Raw genomic sequence first — 17,683 nt, forward strand, 5'->3', positions numbered from 1 at the left:
AGTAATCACCCCTCTGTGTGTGTGTGTGTGTGTGTGTGTGTGTGGTAAATGCACATGTGCATGTGAAAGTTCATTCGTGTACACATGAATTTTTCATTTGCCAGGATGTGTGGTTGCTACCTATATGGTTTCCACTGCCACTTGTTTTCTCCAAGCCACAGAGAAATCCTTCACACTCAACAGTGAGATGGGGGAAAAAAGAAACAATCACTCATCTTGCATTGAAAACCACTATACCTGATAATGACTGAAGCTACAAGTGAAAAGATATGATATGGATAATGGCCACTATGTCTAGAGTTGGTTTAAAATCATTCCCCCAAAAGCTGCATGCAATCTGGAACTTCAAACAGTTCTACTGAATGTCTGACATTCTGGGCGATTCTTTCTTTTTCTCCTAAATCTGCATTTGTGGGCCTCAGCTCCCACATTCACTCGTATGAGCCAAAGGGCTCATAGGTGCACGACTGTTTTTACCCTGCCATACAGGCAGCCATACAGTTTTTAAGGGTATAATGATGTGCATGTTCTCGTTTCCAACAACCATCAAATGCAGATTTGGATTATGGGATATTTAACGAGCGCATCAATATTCTGCATACTTATACAAAGGACTTTCAGGTACCAGCAGGTCTGCATGTATGATTGCCTGGGAGATCAGAAAGATCTCCACCCTTGATCCACCAAGCGATGAAGACCTGGATTCGAACCAAGGACCCTGAGATTGAAAATCTGATGCTCGGTTGTTGCACCCATCAAAATAAAGTTGGAACGCTTGACTAATTTGTATAAAGTCCTTGTTGCACATGCCCATGCTAGTCTCCTTTGCATCATTCCAATTTCTGAATATTATGTGCACTGCATGAGCTGTACCTGGGTGAGTCTGACTGTGAAACATATAACACCCAGTCAGATTTATGCATCCACTGTTACTTGCAAACAAACCCAATATAAGTGTATAAAAATCTAATAACAAACACTCAGGAATCATGCCAGGCAATCAGTGCTTGCTAATCTGAGCATCTCCATGACACATCTCCATCACAATGTAATCACAAAAAAAACAACATATGCAGATCATTTGCCAGTATGAAACAAACTCTATGAGGAAAAAACAAAACATAACAAAGAAAACAACAGAAAAATGGAATACAGGAAAGATGAAGTCAAGAGAGAAAGAAAGAAATGTGGATATACATGTTACATCAATGGGAATCTAGAGTCCACATGAATACAAAACTTTGTCAATGTAACGTGAACAGTTAAACATTCACAAACATTTTGTTGAGTTTGCTATACATTGGGAGGGCAGGAGTGGAGGCACATGAATTATCATGTATGCTGATTCATTTAAACGCACATAAAAAAAATCTGGGTTTCTTTTTCTTTTAATCCAAAAAAAAAAAAAAAAAATAAAAAAAAAAAAATAAAAAAAGAAGATTTTTGTGTGATCAGTTTCCTACAAAGTAAAACAAATGTTGTCATAGAGGCCTGCTGTAGACTACACTTCTTGTGCACAAGATATAACAGTTACTGCATAGAAGACGCGTTTTTACATCTGCATAAAAATCTGGATGGATAGCATGATTATTATCATCATTATGAAGTATAAACAGTAACGTAATTCATTGTTCTTTCTTATAGCATGTGAGAAATATAATTATGACACTGCTATATGTACAAATCCTTAGAAAAAAAGTATGTCTTAAGTTAAAATGTATCAACAAGACATCATTATGTCTTAAACAAAAACCACACACACACACACACACACACACAAAGCACAAACCAAACACCCTCCCTCCACTTCTCACAGATGCATTAACCATGTCTGTTTTCACTCACTGGACAGAAATTTGAATAAGGCATCAACATCATTCTGCTCTTTTGATCAAGTTTCGAGTACATCATTCACTTAACATCCTTCTACACTCTTCAGTTGACAGAAGATGAGAAACATTATGCCTGATTTTACAAGCGGCTCAACAGAGAGAGAGAGAGAGACAGAGAGAGACAGAGGAAGGGTCAAAAACAGAAATATAAAGTTTCAACTGTCAGGCCTTGTGATCATAACACCAGGAGTGAATATTTTCAAGAAAGACATTGTGCATTCTCATAGAGGCAGAGACAATGAGAGAGACAGAGACAGAGAGATGGAATAGTAAGACAGCAGCATACAATCCAACTTGGAAACTTCTAGTTGTTTATTATTGTTGTTTTAAAATTACACTCTGAGCCAGTGTCCACTATTCTCTCTTATGGAGCCAGTTGCACTGCTCGGACAGAAGGGCCTGGTATGGTCGTAACCCCCTACTAATTGTGTGTAGTATGGAACTGACCAATGACGTAGTTTGGTCAACGTAGGTATTTAGTCACATGTAACTGTCAAAAAGTTAGAACCAAGCAATGCAACTGGCACCATATGGTCTTTACCTGGTGTTGCTCATGTCTACCATCAAGTCTGTGTAATTATTCAACTAAGGTTTAACGACTGACCTTTTTTTTTTAACAAAGAGGGAAAAGTTTACAGGCATACTAAGTACTTTCCATTTTGTGTATTGTGCAACATTTCAGAGTGAAACACTTTTAGACATCCGTCCTCTGCAGTCATTCTTTTGAACTCACTATGTTGACCAACCAGTGGTCACTGGTGGATGTGGCTGCAGTTATTCTTTTGAACTCACTATGTTGACCAACCAGTGGTCACTGGTGGATGTGGCTGCAGTTATTCTTTTGATCTCACTGTGTTGACCAACCAGAGGTCAAGGATGGAAGTGACTGATTTTTATCATCATTACAGGAAAGGCTGAGGCCAGGGTCCAGGGCTGCTTAATTTACTGGTGTGTGTCTTAACCCTTTCAGTGTCAAGCCCATTTTATGCTTTGCGAAAACTATTTACCAAGGGATGATTTGGTCACAGAGGGTAATATAAATATATATATATATTTTTTTTTTATAATAAAAATTCTAGCAAGCAAACTACTAAAAGAAAGTACATACAATCCATAATTTTTCTGAAAGGAAAATGAACACACTATCCAATGATAGTAATTTCATATAAATTCAATTATTTTGTGACAGGAAAATATCTAACAATGGTGTAGACAGAAATTTCCATCCTGGGGCACTTTTTTGCCACCGGAAGTGGACAGAAATTTTTATCCTGGGGCATTCAAGGGGTTGATACCAAAAGTGAAGTAAAATAGAGGGGAAATTCTTTTTGGCAAAACGCTGTACAAAAATACGGAAATACTTATTTCCATACATCATTGCCTTGCTGCCCTGCATGCCAGAGGGCAGTGAGTAAGTAAGTATCTGCCCAGCTAACCACACAAGCATTCACAACAGAAGCTGGAAGGTAAAAACTATGGTGTCTGGGTCTGCTAACATACACTGCCTAGTACCTGATAGCAATCTTTACAGCAAGCGTCTCCCTCTCTCTTTTTCCCTACCCTGCCACCCCAACCTCCCATTCTCCTGTGGAAGCAATGGCACCTACAGGTGTGTCCAGCTCTGTTGGAAATAGTTCAAGTGAAATTATTTGTGTCACCCAAGATGATGTTGAAGACCAAGTGTTGTGGTACCGTTTGTGCACAGTGTGTGTGTGTGTGTGTGTTTGGGTGGGGGGGGAGGTGGTATTGTGCACGTGTGTGTGCATGTGAGTGAGTGAGTGTGTGTGTGTGTATGCATACTAAAGAGAGAGAGAGAGAGAGAGAGAGAGAGAGAGAGATGCAAACACACAGAATTTCAGAGATAAATGTTGGTAGATAAATGGTGATAGAAAAGTATTTCAAAAACAACAACACAGAATCCAATAATGAAACGAAATGCATTCTTCTCTCTTCATTTTCACAAAGAGGAAGAGTGAAAGATTATGCATAACGTGGATCATGTTTAGCTGTACTGTGCAGTATGCTACCAGCTGAGGTATTTGTTTCCCTGCAGCAGAATGCAAAAATGACCCAAAGCCAGACAACATGTTTTGTTTTTTCTACATCCTTTAACTCACTCTGGATGAATGGTTCTCTCCCTTGCTTTCCCCTACAGATGACCCATTTGTTAGAGTTAGGAAAAAAATCACAAAAAATACAAAACATAAAGTAACTGAATGAAACTCACTGTACTTGATCCACTGACCCCTCTCCTCATGTGAACGCCCATCCCCCTCCATCTTCACTGCTCTCAGAAGCTGAGTCACTATCAGTACGTTCTTGCTGGTTGATTTCTTCACTGCAGAAACTTTATTCAACATCTTCATCTTCCTCATTGATGTCGAAACCTTCAGTTTGAAGCATTTCAATCACTTCAGCAGTCGTAAAAGCCGCTGTCGTGATCTAGTTTGCTCCAAAAATTTCCGCTTGTATCGCCTGCGACACCATTTTCGATACATATGCAGGTTAGCTTGTGTGGGGTCATGAACTCGCTGGCTCACTGTGGTGTGTGTTGTTACGAAATCACATGAAGAAATTTTCCATTCGACCCTTGATACGTTTGCAATGCCTGGTGGAGCTGTGATTGTTATGCTACCCCATGAGGAAAAATTTTAAATTGTCGAAACCGCTATAGCGTTCCATTGTCCGGAGTGAGTTAAAAGTTTGATCTAAATAATATCCAGGTTTGAGTACCATAAACCAACTGCAGCCTTGAAGCTATTTGCTGCATTATTGGCTGACAAACTTCAGCCAGCGCTCCTTACCCCCCCCCCCCCCGAATACTGGATCAAGGAAGATAAGTTTTAAATTGTCGAAACCGCTATAGCGTTCCATCGTCCAGAACACTACCTTATGTCAGGAACACTATAGCGTTCCATCATCCAGAGTGAGTTAAAGCTCCTAGAATAGAAAACCTCAGCTTGAGGAGGAAGGGAGGAAGGAAAGAGATGGGTAGGAATGATGTAAGATGATGAAAAATACATTATTTCATGATCTCTGTTCTTTTTTTTCCCCCATAGATATAGTCAATAGGTTGGAATGCAAGAAAAAGTATGATATAAATATCCCCACACCCCCCTACAAAAAAAAAAAAAAAAAAAAAGGAACCGTGGAATGAATGGAAGAGAAAAGGAAATAAAATAAATTTTAAAAAGATCACTTTCTTTTTCAAAGCTTTATGAATTTAAAAAAAAAGAAGAAGAAATGAACAAGTATCAAAATTCATAAAAAATGATATTTTTGTACCAAACTGTATAAATTTCTAATATCAAACACAGCACATTCTTGTATGGAACTGAGTTTCCAGCTGCTGACTGGTTCAGGAAACTTGGGGCAAAAAAAAGAGAAAAGAATAAATATAATAAATGGTATACACACACACACACACGGTCCTGCCAAAAACTCCTTGCACACCAACAACAGTCCTGAACATTCTCACCTACATGTTCTGGAACACCAGACTTTTGTCACACGTCTTCGCACACTCCCCTGCAGTCCAGTGAATGCTCATACCGGTACACATGAAGATGCTTTAATAAATATACACACTGACAAGAGCTCCAGTCAGCAATATAACTACATATATATATATATTAAAAAAAAAGGCACCTTATGCAAAATAACATTCCACATCAAATGCAATTCATGTCAACAGATTCTTGATACAAACTGAAGCAACATGATAAATCTTATATACACTGCGTATCTTTTTCAAGAAGATTGGAATGCTAGACAATGAATAATGACGCCAGTTTTTTGTTTGCGTGTTTGTTTGACTTTTTTTTTTCAAAATAATATATTGAAGCAGGGTACAATATCTTTCTTTACTTTATCAACGGAAATAGGGAGGGAGAAAATAGAGGACAGAGCTAGAGAGAGAGAGAGGGGGGGGGGGAGGGGGGGGGGGGGGAAGAGGGAGGAGCAGAACAGAGATCGACAAGGAAAAGGTGAACAGGGAAAAGAGTGAAGGCAGCAACAGGAAAGCAAAAGTAATGAATGAATGCATCCATAATTTCATTATCCCAGAGAAGAAAAGAAAGAATAAATAAATAAATTTCATTTTGGGGGGCAACAGATTAAGCATAAATGCTTTTTTTCCCCCCTATGCAGCCCCCAGAGAGGTGCTGTAGCAGAATCAGTAAGGTGAAGACTTCTGATCCAGTGTTCACCTGGGATCACTGTTCAAGGCCTCATTTCAGCAGGGTGCTGTAGCAGAATCAGTAAGGTGACAGACTTCTGATCCAGTGTTCACCTGGGATCACTGTTCAAGGCCTCATTTCAGCAGGGTGCTGTAGCAGAATCAGTAAGGTGATAGACTTCTGATCCAGTGTTCACCTGGGATCACTGTTCAAGGCCTCATTTCAGCAGGGTGCTGTAGCAGAATCAGCAAGGTGATAGACTTCTGATCCAGTGTTCACCTGGGATCACTGTTCAAGTCCTCATTTCAGCAGGGTGCTGTAGCAGAATCAGTAAGGTGATAGACTTCTGATCCAGTGTTCACCTGGGATCACTGTTCAAGGCCTCATTTCAGCAGGGTGCTGTGACCTTGTGAAAGGCACTTTACCCGGATTTTCCTCACTCCACCCAGGTGTGAATGGGTACCTGACTTCTGTTGGGGAAGGTTAAAACAGCAGGAGAAAGTCGAGCCCTGCCTTCCTATGCCAGGCCCCAGACACAGTGGAGATGACCTTACTTCTCTGATGGCTGCAACAGGCATTGGCACCTTCAACCTCAAGAGACACAGCCACACAGGTTTCACAGACTACTGTCATACTGGAGAAGGAGACCAGAACAGTCTACACACCACACCTGGCATCACACCCTGGGAGACCAGCCCATGGCCAGACAATAGTGCTGTGTGGAATGCTGGCCTTGTGGTAATGCATCCGACTAGGAAGTGAGCGAGTGCTCATGCAGGTTCTAGTCCCATATATGAACTGAAATTTTTCATCCCTCCTCCACCTTGAGTGGTGATCTGGGTGGTGCTAGTCTTTTGGATGAGGTGGTAAACAAAGTCCCACAAGAAGCATGTGTTTTGTCACACATAAAATAAACCAAGGCAACGAAAAAGGTTGTCCCTGGCAAAGTTCTGTAGCCAAAAAACTATAAAAAAAAAAAACCCAACCAACCCAACAATAGTAAACCATTTGCAGAAAAAAAAGAAAAAAAAAGTGGGTGGCACTGCACTGCCACAAAAAATGCTCTCCCCAGGGGAGAGCAGCCCGAATGTCATGCAGAAAAATCTGCTGCAATAAAAAAAAACAAAAAACAATACAATACCATACATTAGTAATCACCACAGCTCAAAGCTTCACTCAAGGAGAGCAGAAAGCAAACATGAAAAAAAAAAAAGAACAAAAAGAATAAAAGCAACGCATGCACACATATATTCCATCACAGCTGTGATGGGTCCTCCATATCCATTTGTACCACACCTCACCTTAGCATATTCTGAAGTTTAACCCCCTTGACTACTGCTGACGGCTGTCATCTCAATGAGATGAGGCACAGTGTATGGGTCAGGATGTCAGCCACCACTCTTTATTTGAACTTCATCCTCTTGGGACTGCTTTTGTTCAATGGAAACTAACGTCAGTGACATTCACGATGAGTCCACAAAAAGTAGAAACTTCAAAACTCATGATACAGTAGCACTGATCTCATTCCATCAAGGCTCAGCACTCAAGGGGTCAAAGCTAATCAATTCTTATATCAACTTACACATACATAAATATATCCTTCATATTCATGGCAACATGATCATCAGGCAGTCCTAATCAATTGCTCTATGTTTCAGGCTTGAGACTTTTTCTTCCCACAATCCCTGATCCGGACAGTTAGCTGCTGAATGCAGATGCTGCTGCTTTCCCTATCACTCTACAGCATAGCAACCTTAACACTTTTACTTAACACACACAGGTAAAAATCAGTCATCAGTCTTCATCAGTCATAAACAAGTCAAACAGCTGTGTATCTATATATATATCCAAAGACCATGTTCTCTGAGCAGATTATCGTTGTGTTTTGATACTTTTTTTTGTTCAAGTGCGACAGTGTGAAGATTACATTCCCTTCTGTGACTGAGTGAGGTCAGAATGATTTAAAACAGAGGCCAAAGTTCTCAACCAGTCAGATACAGGGATGTACAATTATAAAAACACAGTACATCTTCCTACCATGCAAATGATAATACTTGTCAATCGATCTTCTCACTTCTACCTCCACCCCCAGACTAACAGGAAAGACCTTCAGAATCAGACAATCATGTCTTGGAAGCGTTTAACCATAATGGAAATCTTTCTGACGTGTAAGGACATGTGTGGTGTTCAGTTATTCAGTCACGCAAGAAAATAAAACAGCCTCAACGGTAAACCCTGGGTAATCAGCCCTGGGCAATCAGAGTTAAGCCTTGGGCAATCAGAATCCAGAAATATTCCAACAACAAGAGACCTTAACAACAGTGCAAAGACGCCATATCTAACAGTGAATATTATGTTGAGAAAAAACAAACAAAAAACAAGTCATGACCACAGATACACTTTCTTAACAAAACAAAATCAACAAAGATTATCTGGAAAATAAACCCAAGACGCCTTCAGACTGATGCAGGTCACCATTCAGAACAGCACTCAAGACACCACAGGGGAAAAGAAACCATAGCAGACCCAAGGAAACCTGGCATGGGACACAATGGAGAGACACAGAGAGAGAGAGAGAGAGAGAGAGAGAGAGCTGCAGACAGCCCCACAAACAGCAGACAGCCCACAGACACAAGTGGCGCTTCCTTTGCCATCACCTCAAGCACCAGAAGAAAGGACAGAATGACTGAGTGAATCTTGGCAATCAACGGGCCAGAGAACGACAACAAATGACACCACAAAACATCAGCCAGACTGCATTCAACATGAACAAACACCACACATCCCCACACACGCCTGAACAAGATGACACTAACGCTGAAAGTCAGCAAATTAAATCCTGCAAGCTGTCTTCACTTTCTTTTCTTTCCCATGAATGTAAAATGGCAAAACTAAGGACCAATACCCACCATTCCGTTTTCTCTCCAGCATTCAGAAACATTCAAACACCGTAAAGGGGCTTCAGGGAAAAAAAAAAAGGGATATGTTGAAAAGAATCCCCCCTATTCCCCGAGCCTCCCTCTCAAAAACTTGGGCAGATCCTGAGGGGAAAAAAAAAAAAAAAAAATCAGTCCATCACCGGCAGGTGAGTTAGTGGCCGGTGGCTTGCCGGGCTGCCACTATCAAGGGCTTGAGCGAGGAGAGCGCGGTGCACTTTTTCATGAAGCGATGCTGCAGCAGGTCTGCAGCAGAGCCCCGCCGGTCGGGGTCCACGTCCAGGCAGCAGTTAATAAAGTCCCGCAGCTCGTCAGACAGTTTCTCCTCGTTCTTGATGTCCGGCTTGCCCTTGGTGGCGATCTGGTAAATGGCCTTGAGGGGTGTTTCGTTCAGGTAGGGCGGCTCGCCCTCCAACATCTCAATGATCATGATGCCCAGCGACCAGATGTCCACCTTGTTGCCGTACTGTTTCCTGTGGAAACGACGAACACACCCTCCTGTTTAGGAATCACTCCCGACAGCTTACCCCATTTCCAACAAATTGCCCTGTTTCCCACAGGTTACCCTCCTATCAGTTTTCCCACTTCTAAGTTACCTCACTTCCGACAAGTTCCCCAATTCCAACAAGTTACTAATTTTTTTTAATTTATTTACTTAAAGACACACTTGCAGACAGAAAACAGAATAAAACAAACATAAAAATACCAAAGAGTAGCACTGCACTATGGTGATGTGCTCTCCCCAGGGAGAGCAGCCCAAATTTCACACAGAGAAATTTGTCTTGACAAAGAAGAAATACAATACAATCAGAGAGAGTAGTTTCAGTTTCTCAAGCAGGCATCATGATGTCTGGGCAAATCCACAATGTGCTAGTCAGGCCTTGAGTGCATGCATGTATCTTTCTCAACCTATCAGAGTGGATTTCTTCCACAGAATTTTGTGAAAGAACAACACCAATGTTGCCACAGGTTCTTTGTCAGTGCCCAAAGTGCATGCTGCACACACGACCAAAGTTTATATCTCAACCAAACGACTGAATGCTCAGTTTGATTTTCCAGTCGAACTTGAGAGGAAAGGCGTGACCGAGGATTCAAACCCAGACCATCACGGACACAGTATTGGACAGATATGCATCTTTACCATTATGCTAAGACAAAGTAGTAATGCAACAAAATACAGTCTTACCTAGACACAACTTCCGGGGCCATCCAGTAGGGCGTGCCCACCATGGTGTCCCGCTTGTTCTTGTCCCCGCTCAGCTGGGCGCAGAAGCCAAAGTCCGTCAGCTTCACAGCCCCCACCATCCCCAGCAGTACATTGTCACTCTTGATGTCTCGGTGGATGATGCTCCGCCCATGAAGGAAGTCCAGGGCACTCAGACACTCGCGACACACCGCTGCTATCTGACCCTCCTGTTGACGATGGACAGATGAAGAAAAAACGGGATCAAATCTTTCATCAACATGAACATACACTGCTGTTATCTAACCCTGCTCCCCTCTTCCCTTCCCCTGTTAAATGGGGGGTGGGGGGGGGGGATGTTCTGTTACTGTTTTTTTTTGTTAGCAAAATCTTATTCAATACTGTAGATACAGTGAAAGGTTATGAAAATTCCAGACTTTTCTGAACCCTGAAGGGCAAAACATATTTTCCGAAGGCTGGTAGGCTGGAAATGACTCTCTCCCCCCCACCACCCCTCCACCCCCCCAAGACTTCTCCATATTTCCAAAACTGTGAACAGAACACTGGCTTCTGTTTTTCGCTCACCCTCATGATGGTTTCCATGACAACGTCGGTGAGAGCCCCGCCGTCCAGGTATTCCATCACTACCCACAGCTCATTCTCCAGGTAGTAGCAGTCGAGGAAGTTGACGATGTTGTCGTGGCGATACGACTTCATGACCTCAATCTCCGTAATGATCAGCTCCTTCTTGGGCTGGTTGTTGAGGTCCATCATCTTGATGGCCACCACATCCCCACTGGCCTTCTGCTTGGCCATCACCACGCTGCCTGACGCTCTGCCCACAGGAACACCCTCACAATCATGAGGCACCAATAACAAACAGGAAGAATCTTGGATGTACATCAATAAAGGAAATTTTCTATCTAAAATTACGTTTAAATAACATACTTACCATGACCCCACTAGTGCAGACTCCGGCAGGGGTCTGACATTCCTGTCCTGTGGAAGTAGGTCCCGGAAGTAGGTAACCTCCCCTTTGTCCCGCTGGCTAGCGCCCTCTAAATGGGCATTCATAATCCTTAGCACAGGTTGCCATCACCAGGCTGCCTTAGGCCCTCAATCACTAACAAGTTACACAATAATATTAATAATCATGTTTTCCTCCACTTCCTGTTTGTGGTCAATGGATCTACATCTATGTTTTCTATGCCTGTGAGTACACATGTGTGCAAGCATGTATGTATCTGTATGTGTGTGCTCTTGTGGGCTTTGAGTCTGACTCAGTGACTGGCATGTTACTGTAAAGCACTTTGAGAGGTTTGAAAGCTATATGAATGTACTGTTACTAAAATCATTATTATTCTCCGTGTTTGTGAGTTCAGAATACCTGTGGACAAACTGCACACACTAACTACACACACACACACACATACAAACTACACATGTTATTCCATTCAATGACAGCCTTTACAGCCAGGTGGTTAACAGGAAGGCCATGTGTAATTTCTGCCCTTCACACAAACTCAACCAAAATAACCATCACACACACACACACACAAACCCCCTCCTTCCCCAAGAAAAATGCACACACTTACCCTGCTCCAAGCTTCTTCTGGACATCATATTTGGCATGAGGATCTCCTGGAGAAGCTATCTCCTCTGGAAAAAAAGAAACAAACCTACTGATGAGCATGTTCAAGTATCTTCTTCACGTTATAATTGAATGGCCTGCAGAGTGGGGGGTTGCATAGGGGGGAGGGGAGCAAAAATCATTAATGGCATGTATTTTTAGCATCCAATCAGGACTTTCCTGAGCCAACAAGTTGCCCCAGGCATTCATGCCTTATGTCAAAGACAATGAGTGCAAAGCTCACCACCAATGGCTAAGAAAATCTTTTGAAAACACCATTGCAAGATACAAAAAAACCAAAAAAAAAACAAAACAAAAAAACCAAACAGCAACACAACCCCCCCCCCCACATACCCCTCTCCCCCCAAAAAACCCCCAACAAAACAACAACAACAAAAAAGATTGATTTCTTGTGACTGGAAATAAAATAACACACCCATAAAGACTCTACACTATAGGAAAAGAAAACAAGAAAAGAAAAAAACAAAAACAGAAAGGAAAAATAATAATATGTAAACAGAAGCTTTTAAAATGGTTGGTTTATCAGACTTAAGAATTTTTTAATGTTCCCACATTGATGGATGCAGTCAAAGTGCTCCATTCTCTGCAGTCTGCAGCCAGTTTGCTGGTATCACCCCATTGTCTGTCGACCAGTCCGAGACCTCTCCTTTGTTAGCTCCAAGTTCATCTTGGGCTGTCCTTTCTTTCTTCATCCTACAGGTGTTCAGTTCAGGGCTTGGCATGCGATTCTTACCGTGGAGAACCTCACTACATATCCCAGCCAGTGGGGACGTTTGCAAATGATCGCTGACACAAGTGACTTATTTTTCAACCTGGTTTATTCTGTCAGTCACAATCAACATCAAACACACACACACACACACACGCAAAACCACCTCCATTCAATTCACCCAGACCTACTCAAAGCATTGTTGATTTCTGCGTCGGTCATCGGTTTCTGTGTCCTGGGTCGACGTGCCACCACCTCACCATCTGCTTCGTCTTCAGCCTCCTTCTGTCTCATCTGGGCCATTCCATCTGTGACCTCCTCGACACCCTGACAACAAAACATGCAGGTGTGTAGTCTTGACCACAACACATTCCTGGAATCAGTTCATTGCTTCTTTCATGATTAAACCACGTCATGTTGTCGTTCTGAAAGAATATGTTTATGGTGTAACTCTTGGGAAATTGAAGAGTACCATCTTATTTTAAAGTCTTTCTTAAGACAAATACCAAGGGAAAAAAAACCCCAAAAAACATATATACATCTATGACACAATTTTCTGCTGACATCCAAATGTGCTGAAATTCCACTCATCTTTTCTTACATGTTATCTTACAGTTTGACACACATAGTAAACTGAGCCTAAAAAAAGGACAACTTTCCCAAGAGCTGATATGACAATGTTGATGGCAATTTCTCATTTCAAGTGGTGCTTGCAATTGTCGCTGTGTATTCCTTTATTAACACTGATCGGATGTTTTCTTCTTTTCATGCTTGTGCAATTTGTGTTTTGCAACATTAATATTTGCTAATAGGAGTCTGATGTTTACATGAACTGCCTTTTCGTGTACCTCCCTGTGGGTTTACTTTAAAGAAAAAACAAACAAACAAAAAAGCATCTTGTTGAAGAGCATGTGGTGAGTCATCCTGAAGCTCACCTTGTCAGGGGAAGGTGATGATGATGATGCATCTGCCTTCTTGTCATCTTCATCAAAGACCACGTCTTCTTTATCGCCTCCCTTATCTGAATCTAAAATCTCGTCAGATTCGCGGATTGTTGTGGCCACCAACATGAACTTGGTGGAGGACGACTTTCGTTTGATGGACTTTGCATAGGTCTTCAGCGAGTTCACCACTTCTTCTGGGTGGGCCTTCTGCTCCTCTTTCCTTTGAAAAAAAAAGTTCACTGCCAGTGTGAAATAGTAAACGAACAACAAAAAAACACAAATAACATAATACACAAACAAAACAGATTTGGTAACTTTACAAAAATAAACAAAAAACAAACAAAAACAGAAAACAGAAGAAGACCAAAAGAACACTTAAGAAATCATTCAGTTGTAGTGAGGATATGAACAGACAATGACATGTTATGTACATAGAAAAACAAAACAGGCACAAACACACATACACAGTGATTGTAACCGTGTGGGGAAAAAAAAAACACAGCAAAGCTAAGCTCAACATTTTTATGAAACTTGAGGACTGGAACAAAACAAGACATTTTTTGCCGCAAGCACATTTTGACAATCAGAAAGAAAAAAAAAAGGAATAAACTTCATCTTACGTGTTTCCCAAACACTGGCAACAAACATTTCAAGAAGTTTTCAACTGAAGAAAAATTGACAAGCATCTGAAAGTCTGTCAATACTGGGTCACAAAATAAGCAGTTTCCAACATATCCCATGCACATACAGCACAGTAATCAGCAGAAATAGTCCTGAAATTAAAGTTTGCGTTGTATTCTTCAATTTCCATTGAGAAGTGTGAATAGATCTGAGCTCCTATTCCTGAGATATAGTTGTTTTCCAAGTTAAGTTGTCTCCACATTTTTACAACCTTCACCCCACTTTCACTGTTTCATTCAAGATTAAAAGCAAGCAATGACTCAGATAAGGCTGAGTGCTCTGCTCACACGTATTTGTCCATAGCTCACTACAAAAGGAAAGGTAAGGTCGGGATTTTTTTTTTTTTTTTCCTTCATTTTCTGTCCACAAATACCTTGAAATCTCACGTCCATGACATCCATACCACTTTTATCACAAAACTATGACTTTGGGAGGCTTTTAGGGGATTTAGAAATGCTGCACATTGCATTGAATAAAAAAAAAAATTCTTCCATCACTTTGTTGTAATCGATATTCTCAAAAACTTGAAGTGTATTACTCGGGGTCATAATCAGCAAAGATTGCCGACATATGGTCACAAGAAGCAGAGATGGCCATGAGAACCATGAGTGTTTCAATAATGAAGTGTTTGCTATCCCTTACAATACTTAAATTGTATCAATTACATATCCAATATAAGAAAAAAGTCCAAGGAGACTGCTATTGCAACATTATATTTTTTAAGAAAGAAAGGTGGCAGAATGTTCAAGATGGTCATTTGCCAATGCAGTGTCTGTGAGGACCTGGGAACGATTCCCTCTCACCCTTTCTCTCCAATTTAACTAGAAAATGAAACTGAACATCTGGGCATTCGGATGAGACGATAAACCAAGGTCCCATGTGCAGCACGCACTTGGTACACTAAAAAAGAACCCACAGCACCAAAGGGTTGTCCTCTGGCAAAATTATAAGAAAATCCACTCTGATTCGTACACAAATTATTATGCATGCACTCCTGGCTTGACAAAGTACTTTTGGTTATGCAGCTGCTCAGACATCTGCCTAGCAGATGTGGTGTAGCGTATATCCAAATGCAGTGACGTCTCCTTGAGAAACTGAAACATACACAAAGGGTGGGAGAGAAACTGGAGACATTACCAATTAAACTGGAGCTGTGAAAGGCATTGTATTATGGTTCACACTCAAGAAAATCAAAATTCTTCTTAGCAAATCAATCAATCACACACACACACAAATCAACACTTACGATATATCTGAGGTGTCCAGAAGGTTTCTCCAAGATGGCGGAAGCCCAACAAATTCGCCCGTGCCTTTGTCAAAGTTGACATGGTAGTTGCGAACCACATTGAATGGCTCCCCAATTGACAGAGATGCCGCCCCAGCACCATTGTCTTCAGTCTGCGAGATCTTTTCGCTGCGTTTGGTTTTGAAAAACTTGGATATCTTGCTCGTCATGATGCTCACTTTTTTCCCAACCACTTGTCTCACAGTCTGTGGGTCGTAAACCTGACAAGAAGGCAAAGACTGTTATTTCATAACAAATTCAGGGAAACAACTCTTCAAAGTAAGAAGAATGTTAAGTAGTTATCAATAGGATACACAATAAAAAATAATCTAAAAGTCCTTTCAAGTTATCTAAATAGATACTGTCCCCCCAAAAGTTTCCATGCAAACTGAATGATTGATGTTTTTTTAAGGGTAGGGGGTGGGGTGAGGGGGGTCACTGTTAAACTCAGATTCACTCTAATAAAAAAATTCTCCATTTCAAGTGCAATAAATACCTCTGAAAACAGAGTATGGCTGCTTACAGGGAGAGGTAAAAACAGTCATCCTATGATACATGTAAAAGCCCACTCACATAATATATGAGTGAATATGGAAGTTGCAGCCCATGAACAAAGAAGGAGAATGGAATAAATGCAATCAATACTGACTGAGACACTACCAATGTGCAGGTTGTCTGACAATTAGAATAGCCATAAAACTTTAAGAGCACCCATAAAATTTCAAGAGATGCTTCACAGTGGATAAGTCAAGCCATTATGACAATCCTATGACTTTCAATTGTTGATATCTCTCTAGTTTAAACCTGATCAAGCAAACATCAACTTCTTTTTCTGCCTGATTTTCTTAACAGTGGCCCAAATTTTCCTTCGTCTACCATGTTACAAAGCAGGCATCACATGCAGAGTAAATCATGATGGCAGTTAGTAAACAGGGTAATAAAACCATACATGCCAAATCACAGTAGTACCAAGCTACAACAAATACACTTAGATTCGTTAGAAACAAAGTTGTGTAGGTATGGAACACACTTTCTTCTGAGTGAACAATGCACAATGTACTACATTAACAGCATCAACAAAACTACATGGTAATATTTCTCTTTTTTTTCTTACTTCAGTGTATGCAATGCACTCACAAACTTATGAACACATTGATATAGTGTGGCCTGGGTATTCCTATCATTATAATGATATTCCCACTTCCACTACAAACAATGCAACCATGTATGGTAAAAATAACTAAAACGGACCGAGCAGGATGTAAAATCATTGGGATGGGGAAAAACATGGTCGCGGCAAATTATCGAAGCACGATAAATGGGTAAGTAAGCAAATGCAACAATACAACAGAGTTGGAAGCGTCTTTTAGCAAACTTTGTCGCGAAATTTATGCAATGAAAGGATAATTAGCTCGACAAAGATATGTGCGCCTCAAGAATTCGACACAAAGTTCTTTTCCGGAAGTTAAGTGGTCTGCTATTCGTTTAAGTTCACAGCAAAGCAAATATTCTACAACGTTTCAACGTTAACACTGCTCCGGAAAACATGATTTTATACCAGTCAACACATAAGCTAAAATGTACTATAAAAGCATACCAGAGGGGAATCTTTATCACAGGTGCAACCTGACGATTGGAACAAAAGCCTCCATGGAATGGAGTGAAACAGGAAGTGATGACGAAGGCAAGAGCACGTAACTCTGTACGTCTTTGTTGGGTAACTCTGTGGTTGGTTGATCCACGTGCGCAACTGATACACACCCACACGCACGCACGCACGCACGCACGCGCGCGCGCGCGCGCGCACACACACACACACACACACACACACACACACACACACAACAAAACACAACAAATATCGAAGGGCGCAATAGCCGAGTGGTTTAGGCGTTGGACTTTCAGTCTGAGGGTCCCGGGTTCGAATCACGGTAACAGCGCCTGGTGGGTAAAGGGTGGAGATTTTTCCGATCTCCCAGGTCAACATAATGTGCAGACCTGCTAGTGCCTGAACCTCCTTCGTGTGTATACGCACGCAGAAGATCAAATACGCACGTTAAAGATCCTGTAACCCATGTCAGTGTTCAGTGGGTTATGGAGACACGAAAATACCCAGCATGCATGAACCACTACAGAGTCATCGGCAAGTCGATATTGGTCGTGTAACGGAAAGAAGAAGAAGAAGAGGAAGAAGAAGAAGAAGAAGAAGAAGAAGAAGAAGTGT

The 17,683-nt window shown here is 41.3% G+C and overlaps 1 protein-coding gene across 1 annotated transcript; it reads right to left on the reverse strand.

Moving 5' to 3' along the window:
* Positions 1–5,019: 5,019 nt before the first annotated feature.
* LOC143299743 (serine/threonine-protein kinase PAK 2-like) lies at positions 5,020–17,114 on the reverse strand. The gene is made up of 8 exons (XM_076613126.1): positions 17,057–17,114; positions 15,421–15,680; positions 13,485–13,713; positions 12,741–12,876; positions 11,785–11,848; positions 10,775–11,024; positions 10,193–10,419; positions 5,020–9,479 (listed from the first exon to the last, which is right to left on the reverse strand). Exons 2-8 carry the CDS (start codon positions 15,627–15,629, stop codon positions 9,161–9,163), a joined length of 1,434 nt encoding a protein of 477 aa, XP_076469241.1. The 5' UTR covers positions 15,630–15,680; positions 17,057–17,114; the 3' UTR covers positions 5,020–9,160.
* Between the last annotated feature and the right edge of the window lie 569 nt (positions 17,115–17,683).

This window comes from Babylonia areolata, chromosome 25, assembly GCF_041734735.1.
Source record: "Babylonia areolata isolate BAREFJ2019XMU chromosome 25, ASM4173473v1, whole genome shotgun sequence".
Taxonomy (NCBI): domain Eukaryota; kingdom Metazoa; phylum Mollusca; class Gastropoda; order Neogastropoda; family Buccinidae; genus Babylonia; species Babylonia areolata.